Below are 19,771 nucleotides of genomic sequence, written 5' to 3'. Positions count from 1 at the left end.
TTCACAAATAATGAGAAACACGTTACAATCATTATACCTTTGTTGATAGCTCTCGATGATCTCATGGTCTTAACCAAAAAGTTTTGAATACCCTCTTAATGTTGTGCCTTCTCTTAATAAAAGCCTGAACTATTAACAGCTAAGATTAGTTTAAAGAGAAATCTTCCAAGGGTTTCTAGAGATTTTTCAAAGTTTCTTACCCTCTGCTTGTCTATCAGATTTGACAAAAAGAATTTGGTTCAAAGAAAGAGACTCTGTTGACTTGTCAAACGGTATTTGCCTAAGGGATTTCTGCTGAAAGCAATCATCTGTTGCCTCATGGTGTGCCATCTTCCTGCTGCAGAAATTTCTATCTACCACCAGCTACAGAAGCGATAGTCTGAGACGTACATACAACTTGTAGAGATAGAGGTTGCCAATTTCAAAATAATATTCGAATCTTGCCTTGCCTCAGGAATTTTAAGTTAAAGTCATCATGGGGTGAATTTAAAACATTAGGACTTTAGGTCACCATTATTAAACTTGATTCAATATTGCATTACTAATTCAACATATTAATCTAAGTTCACTTTAGTAAACCTAAAATAATTTTGTTTCAATAATAATAGTAATAAAATAATATTATTTTGAAAAAAAACCCGGGTTTAATTTAAAACATGGCATCGGGTTAGGAGGTCATATCGACAGGTTACTTACTGGTTTAGCCTGCCAGGCGGGCCGGTACAAGACTGTGCCATGCATTGGGTCCAAAAGGCAGCAGCCGTCAATGTATTCTCCATCAACATTCTTGCCAGACATGGTACGTAAATCTATGTGGGTCATGGCCAGACTTGGAATCCAAGCCCATTGGGCTATAAATTAGAACAACATGAAGTCAAATAGCCAATGTAATCGGCAACACACACACATAGAAGAAGAAGAAGAAGAAATGGAACTGATGGAGGATGTGGTGATAGTTGGAGCAGGAATTGCAGGCTTGGCAACAGCAGTGGCTTTGAAAAGAGTAGGGGTTCGAGCCCTGGTGTTAGAGAGATCAGAAGGGCTAAGAGCCACTGGTACAGCGTTGACCCTATCTCCAAATGCCTGGCTTGCCCTTGATGCTCTTGGTGTTTCTCACAAGCTCATCCCCCTTTATACTCCTTCACCCAAGTAATAAATTGTTTCACCATGTTAATTTTTTCTTTTCATTATGTTTGATTATTTATAAATTCTTGAATTTGGATTTTAATACTTTGGATGATAGATTAATTTCTCGTGAACTTCTTTTTCTCACGATTTAGGGGATACGTAACCAATGTTAGTACCGGAGAAGTTCGAGAAGTCCTCTACCCTCGACAAGGAATTAGGACTCTTCACCGTAAAGTGTTGTTAGAGGCACTGGCAGAGGAATTGGCAACTGACTCAATTCGATTCTCTTCGAGGCTAGTTGCTTTTCAAAGTCTAGAACAAGGAGGTGATGCTTCCATGGCTGCTGTACACTTGGAAGATGGAACTACTATCAAATCTAAGGTTCTGATAGGCTGCGATGGGGTGCACTCGTTCGTGGCACGATGGCTAGGACTGGCAGAACTGGTCCATTCAGGTCGATCAACGGTGCGGGGTTTAGCAGTTTTTCCTCAAGGCCATGGATTTAAACAAGAATTTCTTTTTTTCATGGATGAGAGCGATAAGGCTGGTTTTGTTCCTCTTAATGATAGGGAACTTTACTGGTTTTTTTCTAGCCAAGGCAAGCACTTAGCACTCTTCATCCCTTTAATTTCTCTCTCATTTTAGCAAGACACAAATATTGGTTCATGTGATCAGATCATTTCAGGGAAAGTTTTATAGTGAGCTAATTTTGATTTCAGGGGAAAAGATGTCAGGAGAGGCAGAGAAAATGCAAAGGGATGTGCTTGAGAAATGTACAGAAAAATTTCCCTCAGAATACCTAGACGTGGTGCGGCATGCCGATCTTTCCTCATTGTCATGGGCACCATTGATGTTTAGGCCTCCATGGGGGATCATATTTGGAAAGCTAAGCAAAGGAAATGTGACAGTAGCTGGTGATGCTATGCACCCCATGACTCCTGATCTAGGAAACGGTGGTGGTGCATCACTAGAAGATGCTGTGGTATTGGGCAGACACATTGGCAATTCATTTATAAACAATGGAGCCCTGATTGTTCCAGGAGACATGGCTAAAGCCATAGATGATTATGTGAAGGAAAGGAGGTGGCGTGCCGCTATGGTTGTCACAGCATCGTATTTATCAGGACGGATGCAGCAAGGAGATAAATGGTGGATAAAATTTCTCAGGGACAGAGCACTTTACAAGTATTTTTTCGGCTGGCTTTCTAGACTAGTATTTGTTTATGACTGCGGAAGACTTCCTGCTATTTCCTTTGGTGCAATGGATCTGTCCAGTAAGAAGGACTAAATTTCAGTGCTGACAAGTGATTCTGCAAATTGTTATGTTTTAGAGCATTGCCCTCAATTTCAACATAGTTAGCCTCTTGCTGCTGCTATCAAAATATCATAGTGAAGTTGAAGGTAGCGTTAGTCTTTTTCTTCTTTGTTGGTTTTGTCGTTTTTTTATTTTAAAAGTCTTATTAATTAGTCAAAGTAAGAATAATATCATAGTGAAGAGGAAGGTAAGAAATACGAATTTTCTTTTGCTTCTGTCTTTTTCTTCTTCGAAGTTATTGTCAATGTTGTTTTGCTTTGATATTATTATTTGCCTCACATTATTGTTATATATGTGTGTTTATGGTTCGCTTTCTTATCTAAGAAAATTTGGGTAATAGAAAATACTTTTTGTCCAAAGAAAAAGAAATTGAAAACTGGGAAAAATAACTTAAGAATAGTTTTCAGACCAATCTAGAGATTGATGTGAATAATTGGGTTATTATATCAATCAATAGGTCACTAGGTTAATTATTTTATTAAAATAACAATTTTTTATTTTTCTTCTATAAAACATTAAACTTATCAAGTTGATTGAGGATTGGAAGATTAGTATTTTATCTGATTCAATTAAAAATTTATCTTGTGTCAAACTTTGATTTTTAAATTTTTTAGATCAATTTATCAATTCAGAGTTCAGGTCATGTTTAATAATTATGTTTTTAAGAGATGAAAAATATTTTAAAAGCTATATTTGTCATTAAATCATTGATCCACCACTTATTAGTTTTCATCTTTTTCTCTTTAACAAAGATAATTGATGGTTGTTCATATTTCAATGACAACTAGTTGTTTTTTGTTTTTTGAGTCGATGGGTTTTATTTGATAGAAAGAGTTATATTATGGTGTTTTTTTTTCTTATCAGAAAAAGTAAATCAAGGTTGATAAATAATTTTTTTTTTACTTTAATTTTGTGTTTTTGGACTAATTCAAAGCTATTTGAATTAAGAATTTAGTTTGTTAAAATTATAAGGGTGTTTATTAAATGTGTTTAAAAGTAAAAAAATAGATTAAAAAATTAATTTTTAGATCCTATAATAACTGAATTTGGTTTCAATCACCCTGGTGGTAAGAAATACGAATATCAATCATGCATGTTCATTTTTAATTAGATGTCAAACTCAGCTTAGGTAATAATCTTGGAAAATGCTTGGGTTGTTAGATTATTAAGTCATCAATATATAAGTCATCAAAACATCTATTTTTATTAAAACAGTAGTTTTTTCTTACAAGATATTGGGTTGATTAATTTGAATCCAGTTTGATCATGTGATTATTTTATATCTAGTTTAATTTGAATCCGGTTTGATCATGTAATTATTTTATATCTAGTTTAATTTGAATTTGACCGAATAAAAAAAATTAATTAAATTAATATTTTATTTGATGCAATTAAAAATTTAGTTTAGATTATGTTTCATCTTGTTTCTGAAATCAATCAAGCAATCATGTTGCCTAAATTTAATAATTATGATTTAATTTGATATCATATATTTGAAATTTTATCAAAATAAAATATGAAATGATTGCTTATCTTTATGGCTTAAACAATTCTTTATCACGCGGTAGGGTTACTTTAATATTTGTATGTGCACTCTCCTCGAACGTTCTTATCTACTTAACTCCAAAAGATACGTTAAATAACCAAAGAGCCGCCTCTAGATTTTTATTTATTTATTTAAATAGTTCAAAAAAGAGATTTAGTTTTATTAACTCGCAAATTGGCTAGATAACCATGAAGAAAAACAATATATTCTTAATTACTTGCAAGATACTATGTATACAAGTGGGTCATGGTCAGACTTGGAGTCCAAGCACATGGGGTTATAATAAGAAAAAGACGACGCACCCTGTGGAAGGAAACACTCATACACGCAGAGGGAGAGAGAGATGGAAATGATGGAGGATGTGGTGATAGTCGGAGCAGGAATTGCAGGGTTGGCAACAGCAGTGGCTTTGAAAAGAGTAGGGGTTCGAGCCCTGGTGTTAGAGAGATCAGAAGGGCTAAGAGCCACAGGAGCAGCCTTGACTCTATTTCCAAATGCTTGGCTTGCTCTTGATGCTCTTGGTGTTTCTCACAAGCTCACCCCCATTTATGCTCTTACATCGATGTAATAAGTTGTTCCTCTACACTAATTCTATTCTTTTGATCATGTCTGTCCATCGTTTCTTGAATTTGAATATTATATATCTTCTGGGTGATTGATTAGTTTCCTGTGCACTTCTCTTTTCCTCTTGTATGATTTAGGGGATATGTAACCAATGTTAGTGCTGGAGATGTTCAACAAGTCCACGCCCGAGTGGCCAATAATGGGTAAACTTTTTGAACCTTAATAAAATAATTTCTTGATTAATTTTTTAGTACAATTTCATGCAAGGATCTGTACTATGAATGGCTGTACGAATCATAAAAGAAATTTTTTGTCGGTTCAATAAAGTTATACTGATGTATAATGGACAGACCGGATTCCTTAATGTTTATGCCGACAAAACTTCACTCTCATCAACATTCGCTTCCTATATGACGTACTTCTGGGTGTGAATTAATGCCTTGTTTTGTGTGAAATAGGGGCGATGGACAAGGAATTAGGACACTTCACCGCAAAGCACTGTTAGAGGCACTGGCAGAGGAATTGCCGGTTGACTCAATTCAATTCTCTTCCAAGCTAGCTGTCATTGAAAATGAAGAGTAAGGCGGTGCTTCCATTGTTGTTATACATTTGGAAGATGGAACTACAATCAAATCTAAGGTTCTGATAGGCTGTGATGGGGTGAACTCGGTGGTGGCACGTTGGCTAGGACTAGCAGAACCGGTCCATTCAGGGCGGTCAGCTGTACGAGGTTTAGCAGTTTTTCCTCAAGGCCATGGATTTAAGCAAGAAGTTCATCAGTTCGTGGATGTGGGCAAAAGAGCTGGTTTTATTCCTCTTAATGATAGAGAACTTTACTGGTTTTTAACCTACAACGGTTAGCACTAAACCCTTCCTTCTTTCTCGTTTTAGCTGGACACAAATGATCGTTCATGTCAGATCATTGCAGGGAACATTTATTCTGAACTAATTTTCAGGAGATAACATGGCGGGAGATCCCGAACAAATACAGAAACAAGTACTTGAGAAACATGCAGAAAAGTTTCCTTCATCATACCTAGACGTGGTCCGGCATGCTGATCTTTCAACGTTAACATGGGCACCGTTGAAGTTTAGGCAGCCATGGGGGATCATATTTGGAAAGCTAAGCAAAGGAAATGTGACAGTAGCTGGTGATGCTATGCACCCCATGACTCCTGACCTAGGACAAGGCGGTGGTTCATCACTAGAAGATGCTGTGGTATTGGGCAGACACGTTGGCAATTCAGTTATAAACAATGGAGGGCTGATTGTTCCAGGAGACATGGCTAAAGCCATAGATGATTATGTGAAGGAAAGGAGGTGGCGTGCTGCTTTTCTTGTCACAGGATCATATTTATCAGGATGGGTGCAGCTAGGTGGAGATAAATGGTGGATGAAATTTTTAAGGGATGGAGTATTTTACAAGTATCTTTTTGGCAGGATTTCCGGACTTGTGCATACAGATTGTGGCAAACTTCCTGCTATGTCCTTCGGTGATATGGATCACTCAAGTAAGAAGGACTAGATTCAATTTCGGCATATAGATTCTGCAGAGGAGTGGTTTAGTTAACGAGTATTTTTTATATTATTTGATTACTGTCTCGAGATATATATATATATATATATATATATATATATATATATATATATATATATATATATATAAAACGTCTTTCTATGCTCTGTAATTTATAATTTATGTTATGAAAAAATAAAAATTCACTCAACCGTTTCTTTTGGTACTTTTATGCAGTGTTTTTACTTTGGAGGCTTGATCATTCTCTAACTCGAGTTGGTGCAAATTTCAGTTTGGCGCCTATATTTTTTATTGACTCGATCAAAGCACAGATAAATTAACAAAAATTATTTAGACCCATGTTATTATTGTTCTTTTCCTAGGAGATCCAAAGGCTCTTGCATTACACAATGGAAGATGGCAATTTCCTATTTCATAATCTCTCGAAAAAACTGAAATTACCAAGATTGAAACTTATTTTGTTCAAGGAAGCTTGTTAAATCTTCTTGTATCCCATGTTATTGATCTTCTCTTTGAACTGGAGATCTAAAGGCTCTTGAATTACACAAAGAAAGAAGGAACAATTTCTCATTTTCAAGTATCTTGAGAAAATTGGAACCACTAGGATTGAATCTTATTTCTTGGAAGAAGCTAGTCACCCAAGCTATGATTTTTTATAGGAAAAAAAAACCCAAAATATTATTTTCATAAAATAAAATCTAGTTCTGATCAAATCATCATGTTAACCCATAAAAAAAAAAAATCATCAGGCCCTCTAGTTTTTTGGATTTTGAAATCACACTGTTAGAATGCATTATGATGATTCAGTTTTCCATTACAAGTACTCACTTATTTACAAGTCCATGAAATTTCAGATCAATTAATGAACACAACAGTCTGATATTTTAGATGCTATCCTCAAAATCTAAACGTTTCATTACTTTTTTAAAATTCAAGCACTGAAAATGTTGAGCAGTAACATCATAACCCAATTTTTGAAGGTCAAGTAGCTGAAAGGAAGAAACCTAGCATCATGGCATAATAGCTGTATAGCTATGAAAGATAAATAGAACAGCGAGGGAGGGAGAGTACATAAATTGTGTACTAAATCTTTAGAGCAAAACAAAAAAAGAAATGTCCAGTCCCTGAACTTTTTCAACCTAGGAGCATCAAATCCCATTTCAGTATGTAACTTAAAATCTCAATACAAGACATATTTGACCTGAGTGAATACAAAAGAAAAGAAGAAACAAGAAAAAAATTCTGTCAAAATATGTTTTTCATCTTCCCGATATTGATAAAGGGATCCCTCCAACTCTCACTCCAGTATCCTTTTCTTTCCCTAGAACTACTCAACGAACTCCATGTTCCTTAATGTTTAAAGGGAGCAAATACCTCCCCGACACCCCCAAAGAATGTAAGCTTTCATTATTTTTGAACGTGGGGTTTCCATCCTCTGCACTTGAAACAATGGAAAGAAAGGGAAAGAAGGGATGGAGCGGAAGACAAGGGGATACAGATCTCACACTCAAGGGAACTTCTCCACACTCAAAACCTATAGTTGAAGTCTACAGTCAAGACTGCACAGCTAACCTCTGAAGATGCTCGAAGAAAACTTGAAGGCTCACATCATCCGTGAATATTATATCTGACCCAGCAGCCATCTCATTGGCATTATTGTATGTAGCTGATGGGTTCAACTTTGCCAATAAGAACCTTGCCTGATAAGGTGACATGAGATAATGAGATCGAGCAAGTTTCTATGAAATAGTTAACCTTCCAGTTCACTAGTGCAACAGTGGACGCCCAATGTGGAATTAACAAAAAATTTTTTTTTTTAAAAAAGGATCTTTTTGGGTCCCCAATTATAGAAATTGCTCTAAACTGACAGCTATTAATTAAACAATTGGAACAAGGGATCATTATCCAACTAATTTCAACAGCATAGCATAGGTAGAACACCAATCATGCTGCCCAGTTTTGTATGTAGAAGTCAGTTATGTATAGATCCTTAGTCTCTTATGAATTCAATACACTGCATATCATGATATCAAGGTATTTTAATGTTTGTGGGCAAGGCCACAAGGGTTTAATTTTTGAAGAAGAGGAGGAGGAAGAGTGAGATAAAACTAACCTGGGATCCATGCTGATCACACACGACCAATCTAGGAACGGGAAAACGTTCATGAATGATCGCTTGGGCATCGTCTTTGGGTGCTTGCAATAGCTGTGCAAACACCTGCAGGAGGGAGAAAGCATTACATTTAAAAAGCAAAATTAACAAAAAGACAAACATAAGACACTCACAATACAGCACAGCACCTTCCACGGAGCTGGCTTTGGGGCACTGGTTAGGGAAAGAATACTTAAGACTAGAGTTTTAGTACTCAGTAATTCTGCTAGAAACCTAGGGGCATAAATAATTACAAGAACATTGTAGGACAGTTTTCTGTACAAAAACTCCACAGGGAGTTGTGACAACTATATGATAAGGACACGATGGGTAGTTGAAGCCTTATACACATGCATGTGTGTGCGCACGCACGTGCTCCTGCATGAGTGCAAGTTTGCAGGAGTGACTTCAGTGTGCAAAACAAAAGCTAAGTTTTCCAGTTGTTTCCCTAGAATTGCCAATAAATTCCCCACAATTGCACTTGCAAACTTTGTTATCATGCCTCATCTAGCCCTACTTGATGCCTCTTACACCTTCAGTTATTTTTGGTATGACAGGAACGACCCCTTTCCCCCTATGTAGCACAAAATTCCCGAGTAGGAAAAGTTGAGGGTAACATTCAACCCCAAAAGTGTGGTTAAATGTTACCCTCCAAGGGTAGGGAGTAAAAAATTCATCAAGGGGGGATTTTTTTTTTTTTTTTGTGCTTTCCCTCTCGTTTTTAATTTATCATCTAATTTTTCTCTATTTATCTTACACCTTGCATATGGGATCCATCTTTATAATTTTTATTTTTACAATAAGGTTTAATTCAATAAGTGGTTTAATTTTTAATGGCACCCCCTATTACTCATTATCTTTTAAACTTACACCAAACGCATAACACATCACCCCTTAACAAGATTTTACACCCATAACACTTTCATCCTTAAATCTTACTTAAAATTTCCACTCCAATTTTTTAATCTCATACCAGACACAACTTTACTGTAAACAAAATGGTTATCAAATTTCTAATGATTTTTTTTTTAATTCAACAGTTACAGGACCTCCTTACTAAGAGACACCAATTAGATAGAAGGTCCACTAGTAAAATTCTAGCAATATTGAACTTGAATAATCCAATTAAATACAAAGTAATTTTTTTAAGTAAACTAATCATATAGGAAAAATTAAACATGATTAAGTCCATGCATTCCATCACCCATGCACTCATCCTAGTTTTGCACATGATAAGCATGATGCCAAATAACGGTAATTTGCAGATCTACACTTGTATCAAAAAGTAAAGCCATGGAGGGATTCATATCTTAGCATCTTCTATACATTTAGTTTGCATTATTTTTATGACATCCTTTCTAAAATGGGAGGTAGAGTCCTGTCAATAATTGACAGAAAAAATTATCATTGGAAGATCCTCAAGCAACGAAGCTCACATAAGCATTACTGGTGTGTTGCTCCTAAGGAATCAAAATCCCACAAGTGCAAAGAGGTAATCCAAATGTCTGACATGTGGCTTGCAAGCCATTGTAGAATAAATAAACTTGGGGTTCTAAATCCATCTCAAATTTAGATCCCCATGAAAGTGCCACAAAGCAAAAGCCCATACCTGGTGCTCTGGCTGATTCTGGTAACCCAAGTTACGCCATTGAGCTATTGTCATTCCATGAAATACGACAACACTAAAGTATGAATCCAGTAAGAGAATACGATCAGCTCCAATAGAAGCGACATCCAATAATGCAGGTTGAGGCAGTGAGTTAAATGAATATGATATTAGCGATGGTTGAATCATGACAGCAGCATTGGTAATGTTTTCACGGTTCAACAACATGCGGAAATAAGCTGTCTCATCTGGGCTGTTATTGAAAACCTGATGCAGCCAAATAAGGGAACATATAATAACACTTAACATGCACATGTTAAATCACTTCAATTTAGTGTAAAACAAAAAAGAAAGTGGGAATAGCAGATGACCTTCAATATCAATTAGTTACCTGTACAAATTGTGATCTTCGCAGATTAAACATAAACTGAGGGAAGAAAGAGAAAAATGAGTTCAATGTAAAAGATGACGGATCATCCTTCCGGTATTCACCAAATTTGGAACAGAAGCGGATGAGATTTCGGTCTAGCCACCTAGTGGCATCAAATCCTTCCTGTGAGAGAAATCCCAGAGAATCAGGAAAATATACAGAAGCTACATGCAAACAATTAAATCAACGCTTGAGTTTCAATGGAATGAACAAATAAATGTCACTTCTATAAAGGGTGACACAATTATCACCAAGGAAATTGTAAAAGAAAGATCATAAAAAAGATGGCATTCCAAGATAAACATCAACTGAAACAAGAGCACATAAATTTTGTAACAATGGCAATATTTGGAAAAAAATTTAAACAAAAAATAAGTTTCTTCCTTATTTAAACAACAGGTAATTATTTCAGTCAAACATGAAACAGTAACAAACTGACAAAACACATGACCAACAACATTACAATTGCCAATCAGATATTTATTTTTAAGAAAAAGCGAAGTTTTGACAAGAACAACACATGCAGCAAATGATAAGTAGAGATACTTCAAAAGAACTTTTTTTTAAAAAAAAATAAGCACCTCTGACTCCATTTTCAGGGATGTGAATCTCGCCATTACCACAGCTGCGGTCTCTTGGTCAAAACCTTGTACTAATTCCTGCAAAAGTGAAAAAGTTCCTCCATATCAACACTAATTCATCAGTTACAGTTTCAACAAATGCTTAGAAAATACACTAGACGAATAGCGCAAGACTAGCAATCCATAATGAGAATGGACAGGGAGAAGGAAGCTTAATCTTAATTTAACAGCAGAAACGAAGCATATGAGAGACCAGACAACATACATCTAAAGATACAGGTTATTGATCCTGGTAAACATTTTACAAATACTAAACTAAAAGGACTACATAATTAAAGGTTGCTCCTGCCTTAACAAGAGTCTTTGGGGATGTCTAACTAATGAAAAGATCTGACAGAATGCATATCCTAAGCATGACAACACAAGGGTACTGTTTTCATTTTGAACCGAGAAAACACCTTACACAACTAATATGCCATATATATTGGACATAACCAACCTCTGAGTTAACAGCACTATCTACCCATCTTCTAGTGACAGTTGTAACCCGAAGCAATGTCAAACCCTCAGGATTTTGATAACTGCATCAAAACAAAAATGTCCATCAGTATGTGATTACTGAATGGATGTTGTTGAAAAAGGAAGTGGGTGTAGCATAAAGAATAAAAAAGAATTAAGACAGTATACTCATCAAACATCATACCTTGTAAGAAACTGTAAGTATAGCTGTGGATTTGCACTTCCAGGAGCATTTGATTTTTCACTTGATGAAATATCAAAGAAGACAGTAAAACAACTACTCTTGTCAAGGCCACACATCTTCCAAGCTGTTGTATTCCCCTCACCAATGACTGTATCAGCAACACTAGGTCCTTTCTGCAAGGCTCTATAATTAGTACCAAATCCAATCTAGCTTTAATTGATGGAGAGAAGAGAGCAAAATCACATTTTATTCCCTAAAAAAAAGCCAATTGCAAAATAAATAAAGGAAATTTGAAGGCTGTAGATGGTTCAACCTTCTCCAAAGAGGTGCAAGGTCCAATAATCCCCTGAATTTTGATGTCCTTTGAACAGTTAATCTCGAGTGTTCCACTGCAAAGAAAGAAGAGAAATCATATCACAGCCTACCTATAGTCCATGAAATGAAAGGGTATAGAAGAAGTTTCAAGACAAAGGAGAAGAAAATTATGCATAGTATGCATCTATTTGCTCAGACCATGATCCAACATCAATTCCATAACAGTGAAAATTGCTTTTGTTTTAGCAATGATGACTCACTTGAAACAGAGGCCAAGAGACTTTTCTCCTGAATCAAATACACGCTTAAAGGAGTCCTTAAATACAGAATGTCCGAAACTTTCTGAGAGAACAACAAGACCACCAGTTCTTTCTACTGCAACTTTCATTTCTGCAACCCCAACCTAAAACATACAGCAATCACAGGTCAAATGATAAGCAAAACACTGCAATAGATGTGTTTTTAAAATGAATAAAATAAAAGAGCATGCTTAGATTCTTATTGGTCCCATCTAATAAAGTTTTGCTTTGTACTTAATGTAAGCAGAGATGGATTTCATTTGGAAACGACTGGAATGTCCAGGGGAAAAAACAAACTTTGTATCTTATCAACTGCCCTAAGAAGCATTCTCTTCCAGTAGGTAAATCACTGTATGTTAGTAGGCCCACTTTAAATTTACCGAGACAAGGAATGTAGATGTGCTTATAAGGTTTTAAAGACAGAACAAGAAATACCTGATCTAGAGCAGAGGCAAAAAGGTCCAAAACATGACCCTGGCTGACAAGCTGCTTTGCAAGACTATCATAAAATTTGACTGCTTTCTTGAAATATGGTGCTGCATCCTTATCAAGATCCTTGTGGGAACGTACAGGATCAGACAGATCTTTTGATATAATCTGCAACACTTCAAAATGATCAGCATCTTCATAATCACCAAGGAATGAAGAAACAGAAACTAGCAAATTTTTCATTCTGAAAAACAACTTTTTGACTATATGTTTTTCTTGCTCTAATCTAGCACCAGAGATTGCTAATAACACAGCAAAGTAATGTAATGATGCCAAATAGAGGGCTAAGGAACCTGGAATGGCATCTGATCTATGTATTTTAATGTTAGGAAACATGGTTTGCTAATCAATATGGAACAAAATCAATATGTGGTGTATTTAGGCCCCGTTTGGTATTGCAGCAAGGCCGTGCTTTTCAAAAAATTTGAAATTTTTTTTGCTTCAAGTTAATTTTTTTTTCGTGTGTTTTTGGATCATTTTGATGTGCTGATGTCAAAAATAATTTTTTTTACAAAAAAGAAAAAACATTATTTTAATACATTTCTAAGTGAAAAGCACTTTTTGAGAAGAAACCGCTACCACAATGCTAATAAACACTATATAAGCACTAAATGCTGGTCCAAACAGCATCCATAAGAGGTTTTAACTTTAGGCAGTAAAGAGTGATCCTATCAATAGTCATGAACACTGGAGGAAAGGTGGATGGAGATGGAGGGAGGGAAAGATAGAGCTAATAAGTTTACAATTAAACCATGCTCTATGCCATGAAATCATCATTATAAATATATCTTAGCTTGACTTTTGATCCAATGTTGAGTGAATCAGGGAACAAATAAAATGTATTCTTCTAAGACAGTGCACAGTAGTTTTGATGTTAATAAAGGGCTCCTTTTCCATCGCGAAAAATGAAGCCTTATCTCAATGTAAAACCATATCACCAGCAAACAATGTGAAGCAATTAGGCAATGAATGGTGCACATTGATTTTCGATTAGCATACATTGATGGTATTTAAGAATACATGGAAAGGAATCAACTCGATGAAAATAACACAACATTGCAGGTGGAGAGTTATCATCAATACAAAATTACCTAACCAACAACCTAAATCAATCTCAATTAAATAACAAAGAAAAGGTAAAATCAAAAGACAACACACAAAAGTTGGCATTACCGCTCCTGGCCCTTCGGTGCAAGGACCACCAACTAAAGCTACAATTCTAGCTCCGGTCCCAGGCAAACAAGCTCCCAGCAATCCAGCTGCAACACTCAATGCTACTCCAGTACATCTTGAAGGCCGATTTCCTGGTGCCACCGGCCACTGATCTGTTTGCAACTCATCCAAGAGCTAAAGACAACAACAACAACAACAAAAAATTCCTCAATCAACAACACACAGTCTACATCTCAAATCGAAACCAAACAGAAACAACAAAAGATCACAATTTTCCTCAATAAACAAGAAATAAAATTCCCAATTTTATTTTCCTAAAACAACAAACAACCTAATACGGGACCGCTGGCCGTGCTTTTCAAAAAATATGAAGAAGAAAAAAATTGCTTCAAATTAATTAATTTTTTTTTTTTTTTTATAAATCGTTTTAACACATATCAAAAATAAATTTTTAAAAATAAAACAAATATATATTTCCATACATTTTCAAACAAAAAACACTTATCACATGACAAACACTACCTTCAAATCAAAACACACTATAATAACGTACCGAATTGAGCGTAAATTCACAGTCAGAAGCTGGCAACAAAAACCGGCTCACACCCGAATTCTGCATTGGCATCCCCCTCTGCTGCTGATACCCACCAACACCAACAGCACCACCAGGAACATTCCTCCTGCCAGCACCACCAATACCTAACTGCTCCATAATCTGATCTTTACTAATCTCTTTAGTCCCTCTAAAAACATATACTTTGGACATATCACTAAACCCCAATTCATGAACTTGCACTTGTGTCCCAAAAGTCACAAAACCCACCATTGCATTCTCCGGCAACAACCCAATTGCCCTCTTAACCTCCGATTTGACATACTCAAACTCCTCCTCGATCATACAAGTATCCAAAACAAACACAAACGCCGACTCAACATCAAATTCCCCAACTGGATTATGATTCTTGTCACCAATAGTATACTCTATTGTCGTATACTGGCTGTACAACTCAGCAGGGAGATTGGTCTCCGAGATCATGGAATAGTGTGGAGGAAAATGGTTGCGCTGGAAGCAGAAAGGGCAGATCCAGATCTTGGCGGTGAAATCAACGCGCGAGAAGCAATTCATGATGGATGTGCAGGTTTTGCAACGGAGAGGAAGGTAAGGGAGAGTTGGGATTTCTGGGTTAGAACGAATAGGGGAGATTGATGCGGCTAAAGGGATGACGCATTTGGAAGCTTCGACTTTGGTTCTGGGCCAGTTGTTCCATGTCATACGGACTGAATCAATGCCTTCTGGATCTGCGTTTGGGATTTCTGACATGGTGGATTCGATTTGAAGTGATTGAAATTATGGGGTTTGGGAGAATTTTGAGTTTTGGGTGATTTTGGGTGGCGACCCCGGCGGAGGAGGTGGAGGGGGTCACCGGATAGAACGAGGGAGGTAACGAAGGAGGAGGAGAAGGAGGTTTTTGGAGAGAGTGGGAGGTTTGTTTGTTTTACGTTTTATTTTTGGAGGAAATTTATATTTAATTTTACAACAATAGGAGTAAGTAAATTGGACGGGATAGATTATTATTTATTACTTCATAATTCAAGAAAATACAAATTATTGTTTGGTATAACTACAGATTCAAAACCTGATTTGGAGTTCACAAGTACGAGGACACCTGAGATGATGAAATATTTTTTTTTAAAAATCAAAATAATTTTATTTTGTTAAAAAAATAAAAAATAAATAAATGGTTGATAGATAGATTTTAATTGAGTTATTGGATCAACTCAAATTTTTAACTAAGTCAATTAATTTTTTATTTTTAACTGGATTCAAAATCTAATTTAAATTCAATATAACACCAATAAATACATAAAAAAATATATATATTAAATTAATTCTTTTTAATAAATAAATCTAATCACAATTTCTAATATAGAATTCAAAATAATTAAATAGAAAATGATATTATGAATTATGAAATTCTAATGAAATATACACCCACCATTATTTTTCAAATTTGAAAGAGAGTCAAAATAAATAGTTCAATCAGCCTAGTTCTTAAGTTTCAGAAATATGGGTGTAACCAATGTTATTAAACTTAGTCTTAGTTAAGTTATTAAGTATTTAGAGTTTATTTGGAAAATATTTTTTATTTTAAAATATATTAAAATAATATTTTTTTATTTTAAAAAAATTATTTTTAAGATTAATAAATCAAAATGATTCAAAAAATAAAAAAATTAATTTTTTTAAAAACACGAATTAGTCTATATTTCCAAAAACTCTTTTAATTAAACCAATATTTAACCTGAGTTAGGTTAAAAAATTAAGTGAAATTAATTTATTTGAACTTGAGCAGCTTAGATTTTATATAAAAATAATAATAATTTTAAAATAACGTTATTTTAATTTTTTCCTTAAAAAATCATGAAATAATATTAATTTAATTTATTAAGTTGAATTTGCTCGAGTCTTTGTAGACCGGAGTTTAATAACTTTAGGTGTAGAGGTCAACTAAAACTACTTTTTTCTAAATGATATTAATAATATATCTCTAACATGTGCGCTGATTTCTCAAAGGAATTTGCTGATAAGCCGTGTGGCTAAGCTCACAACAGTGTCCTATTTTCTTTACAGTTTATGTTTGTTTAATATTATAGTAAATGATATTTTTTAAAAGTATTTTTTAATTAAAAATATAATAAAATAATTATTATTTTATTTTGAATATTAATATATTAAAATCATCTAAAAAAACTTTAAAATATTAATTTAATATTTTTTTCAAATAAAAAAACAATTTAAAAAGTAGATTACAGTTTAATACTACCTAATGTTTTATCTCTAAAACGATATTTGTAAAGATATTAGATACTTGACCCGTACTTTGTTATGAATTAAATATTTTTTAAAAAAAATTATTTACACAAGCTTTTTCAACTTGATTTTGCAGTTAAAAAAAATTCAAAATAAAAATAAAAAAGTTTATGCATATATGTAATCATATAAATCAATAGATATGTGTGTTAATATATGGAAAAAAACATAAACAATAACTAAAAATAAAATTAAAAAAATCAAGAGACAAATATAGATTAAGATATTTAATCTTGCAAGACGAAACATTTACTCGGTAGTATTTGCTAAATTTATTTATTAGAATAATTCTTTTATTCAATTAAATAATAATAGAAATAGACATACACTTATGGTCTCATTGGCACTGCTCCGCATACCCCCACAACAAAATGGTATGTCTGAAAGACGTCATCGTCAACTTGTTAAGACTGGTCTCACATTACTCGTAAATGCTCACATGCCTCTCTCATACTGGACATATACATTTCAAATTGAGACCTACCTTATAAATCAAATGCCCACCTCAATTTTGAACAATTAATCTCCGTTTGAAAAATTGTTCAAACAACTTTCAAATTATCTCAAACTCAAAGAATTCGGTTGTTTATATTATCCATTAACCAGGCCTTATAACAAACACAAGCTAGAACCCAAAGCCAAACCATGCACATTTATGGGTTACTCATTCTACCAAAAAGCATATCTCTGTAAGATATTTCACTCTCAATATGTCATCTTTCATGAAGGGACCTTCCCTTTTCAAACATCAACTTCTACCAACTCCATGCTCTTCTAACCTTCATCAGCCATCAAAGACTCTTCTATACTAATCTCTTTGTTACACGTCCCCTTGCCTCCTCTTCATCTAACAGATTCTCTGAAATTGGGTGCTGCTGCCTCACAATCGTCTGTGAATGGGTCATCCCCTGCATCTCTTCCCCGCCAGGTAAGTACTTCATGTTCTCCTACCTTAATTTCGAGCCAAATTCCTCCATTAGAAGTGCATGCACCTACTACTTCTGAGCATACAAAAGTGTGCATCCATAGAATGACCACTCGATCCATGAATGATATATATAAGCCAAAAAAAATCTTTTGTAGTCACTAAACACCCTCTTCCACCCTCCTTGAAACCTACGAGTATCTCTAAAGCCTCACTAATTCCAACTGGCGCACTGCCATGTCCTCTGAATTGACTGCGTTAATACATCACAATACATGACACCTAATTCCACCTCCACCTAATTGTAATATTATTGGTTGTAAATGGGTGTTCTAGATTAAAAGGCATGCTGATGGTTTTGTTGATCGATTCAAGCCCAAACTAGTGGCCAAACGGTTCAATCAGAGACCAGGATTGGATTACAAAGAGACATTTAGTCTTGTTGTAAAACCAATAACCATGCGTACTGTCTTAACCATTGCCATTATGCAAGGTTGGTCTCTTCGACAATTAGATGTCAATAATGACTTTATTCATGGGCATCTCACTGAAAAGGTTTATATGAAGCAACCACCTAGTTTCAAGAGTCCGGAAAAACCAAATCATGTTTGCTGTCTTACAAAGACAATAACAAGCAGCTCGTGCTTGGTATTCTGCTCTCAAACTAGCACTATTAGAATTTGGTTTCATCAATGCTAAATCTGACTTTTCTCTTGTGTTTTTTGATGGTTTAATCCTTGCCTATTACCTAGTTTGTGTTGATGATTTGATCCTCACTGGAAACAATCCGACATTTTTTGCAAGCATTATCGCCAAGCTTGGGCAAGAATTCTCCATTAAGGATTTGGGGCCTTACACTTTTTCCTTGGCATTGAGGTCATCCCTACTGCAAATGGCTTGTTTTTAAATTAACATCAATATATCTGAGATTTACTTGCTAAAACAAGTATGGATGGATCTAAGGATATCACAACTTCTCTCTCTGTCTCGGTTCCTTTAAAGCTAACAGATGGTTCCTCATCAGTTGATTCCACAGAATATCAACGAGTGATTGGCGCATTGTAATACCTGACCTTAACTCATCATGATATCAACTTTGCAGTCAATAAACTCTCACATTTTATGCATAGTCCCACACAGATCCACTGGACAACCACTAACAGACTGCTGCATTACCAAAAGAACACCATTTTTCATGGCATCAATATCAGGAAAACTTCAAACCCAGCACTCACATACTTCTCGGATGCTGATTGGGTTGGTAGCTTGGATGATAGAAAATCAACTTCAACCTATATTCACTTTCTTTGTCCCACACCCATCTCATGGAGCTCAAAAAAGTAACGTGCCATTGCACAGTCATCTACCGAAGCTGAATATAGGGCTTTAGCAATGATTGCAGCTGAGTCCATGTGGTTGCTCTCTCTACTTCACGAAATGAAGTTTCCATTACTACACTCACCTACACTTTTATGTGATAATTTGGACGTAACACAGTTAAGCTTTAATCCTGTCCAGCACTCTACAATGAAGCACATTCAGATAGACATTTATTTTGTACGAGATTTGGTTGATAAAACATTTCTTCATGTTCGACATGTCTACACTAATGACCAGCTCGCTGATTTACTCATTATGCCGTTTTCTAAACAAAGGACATGATATCTACGAGACAAGATCGATTTAGCTAATGGTAGCCTGTTCTTACAGGGGCATATTAAGAAAACTAAAGAAATCATAGAAGTGCCAACTCAAGCCTAGCTGTCATCATTAACATTACTACCAGATCTTGTGTATTCCATGATTCTAGGATCAATTTTCTATTTTTGTTCCGTTACATATGCCTAAACTTATACTCTTAAATGGTATAAAGATACAAAGCATGTACAAAGACTATTGTGTGTTTTTATAATAAGAACAACCATAACACTTCAAATCCTCTTTAGTCTGCATATGTTTTAAGTATTCTAAAAAAAAGAGAAGTGCTGGTATAATTTTTGGTTTGATCTTTAAAAGATGAGGGCTTTCTTGTTTCTTTGTTTATGGATTTAAGTTTTTAATATCATTTGCTTTGAAAGGAAGGTTGGGTCATTTGGTTATTTAGCCTAATTTGACCAAGCCTGTTTTTTATGTTAA

At 35.0% G+C, this 19,771-nt stretch overlaps 5 protein-coding genes and 1 long non-coding RNA gene across 6 annotated transcripts in view; 5 read left to right on the top strand and 1 right to left on the bottom strand.

The window, feature by feature from the left end:
* Window positions 1-2,658, top strand: part of LOC18108011 (monooxygenase 2) — a 94,293-nt gene extending 91,635 nt beyond the window's left edge. Inside the window, exon 5 of the transcript XR_008058200.1 lies at window positions 2,530-2,658. The gene's annotated coding sequence lies outside the window, so the exon portion shown is untranslated. The remainder of the gene's footprint in view (window positions 1-2,529) is intronic.
* LOC18108008 (monooxygenase 2) lies at window positions 884-2,416 on the top strand. The gene is made up of 3 exons (XM_024591712.2): window positions 884-1,149; window positions 1,281-1,726; window positions 1,848-2,416. Exons 1-3 carry the CDS (start codon window positions 929-931, stop codon window positions 2,414-2,416), a joined length of 1,236 nt encoding a protein of 411 aa, XP_024447480.1. The 5' UTR covers window positions 884-928.
* A 1,378-nt stretch (window positions 2,659-4,036) lies between the features above and the next one.
* On the top strand, window positions 4,037-5,271 carry LOC18108007 (monooxygenase 3). Its single transcript, XM_024591718.2, has 3 exons — window positions 4,037-4,553; window positions 4,691-4,756; window positions 5,012-5,271. The coding sequence occupies exons 1-3, from the start codon at window positions 4,333-4,335 to the stop codon at window positions 5,133-5,135; spliced, it is 411 nt and encodes a 136-aa protein (XP_024447486.2). The 5' UTR covers window positions 4,037-4,332; the 3' UTR covers window positions 5,136-5,271.
* Window positions 5,272-5,517: 246 nt separating this feature from the next.
* Window positions 5,518-6,078, top strand: LOC127904790 (monooxygenase 2-like). The gene has a single exon (XM_052449656.1). The coding sequence runs from the start codon at window positions 5,518-5,520 to the stop codon at window positions 6,076-6,078; it is 561 nt and encodes a 186-aa protein (XP_052305616.1).
* Window positions 6,079-7,151: 1,073 nt separating this feature from the next.
* LOC18108006 (protein transport protein SEC23) lies at window positions 7,152-15,368 on the bottom strand. The gene is made up of 12 exons (XM_006370853.3): window positions 14,392-15,368; window positions 13,839-14,012; window positions 12,612-12,773; window positions 12,138-12,280; window positions 11,876-11,951; window positions 11,563-11,735; window positions 11,359-11,440; window positions 10,860-10,937; window positions 10,240-10,401; window positions 9,852-10,115; window positions 8,204-8,308; window positions 7,152-7,790 (listed from the first exon to the last, which is right to left on the bottom strand). Exons 1-12 carry the CDS (start codon window positions 15,157-15,159, stop codon window positions 7,644-7,646), a joined length of 2,334 nt encoding a protein of 777 aa, XP_006370915.3. The 5' UTR covers window positions 15,160-15,368; the 3' UTR covers window positions 7,152-7,643.
* LOC127904767 (uncharacterized) lies at window positions 7,362-7,902 on the top strand. Its single transcript, XR_008058185.1, has 2 exons — window positions 7,362-7,509; window positions 7,558-7,902. It is a non-coding gene; the product is annotated as an uncharacterized LOC127904767 (long non-coding RNA).
* Window positions 15,369-19,771: the final 4,403 nt, after the last annotated feature.

This window comes from Populus trichocarpa, chromosome 19, assembly GCF_000002775.5.
Source record: "Populus trichocarpa isolate Nisqually-1 chromosome 19, P.trichocarpa_v4.1, whole genome shotgun sequence".
Taxonomy (NCBI): Eukaryota; Viridiplantae; Streptophyta; class Magnoliopsida; order Malpighiales; family Salicaceae; genus Populus; species Populus trichocarpa.
The sequence above is the reverse complement of the archived record's forward strand: the minus strand, read 5'-3'. Positions and strand labels throughout refer to the sequence as shown.

Bases quoted from the DNA above. Each gene is read 5' to 3' on its own strand.
- LOC18108008 (XM_024591712.2), top strand. From the start codon at position 929: ATGGAACTGATGGAGGATGTGGTGATAGTTGGAGCAGGAATTGCAGGC. The intron at 1,150-1,280 runs GTAATAAATTGT...CTCACGATTTAG, and splicing joins CTTTATACTCCTTCACCCAA to GGGATACGTAACCAATGTTA. The intron at 1,727-1,847 runs GCAAGCACTTAG...TTTTGATTTCAG, and splicing joins CTGGTTTTTTTCTAGCCAAG to GGGAAAAGATGTCAGGAGAG.
- LOC18108007 (XM_024591718.2), top strand. From the start codon at position 4,333: ATGGAAATGATGGAGGATGTGGTGATAGTCGGAGCAGGAATTGCAGGG. The intron at 4,554-4,690 runs GTAATAAGTTGT...TGTATGATTTAG, and splicing joins ATTTATGCTCTTACATCGAT to GGGATATGTAACCAATGTTA. The intron at 4,757-5,011 runs GTAAACTTTTTG...TGTGTGAAATAG, and splicing joins GCCCGAGTGGCCAATAATGG to GGGCGATGGACAAGGAATTA.
- LOC127904790 (XM_052449656.1), top strand. From the start codon at position 5,518: ATGGCGGGAGATCCCGAACAAATACAGAAACAAGTACTTGAGAAACAT.
- LOC18108006 (XM_006370853.3), bottom strand. From the start codon at position 15,159: ATGTCAGAAATCCCAAACGCAGATCCAGAAGGCATTGATTCAGTCCGT. The intron at 11,952-12,137 runs GTGAGTCATCAT...CTTTCTTTGCAG, and splicing joins TCTCTTGGCCTCTGTTTCAA to TGGAACACTCGAGATTAACT. The intron at 10,402-10,859 runs GTGCTTATTTTT...TTTCTCTCACAG, and splicing joins CCCTGAAAATGGAGTCAGAG to GAAGGATTTGATGCCACTAG.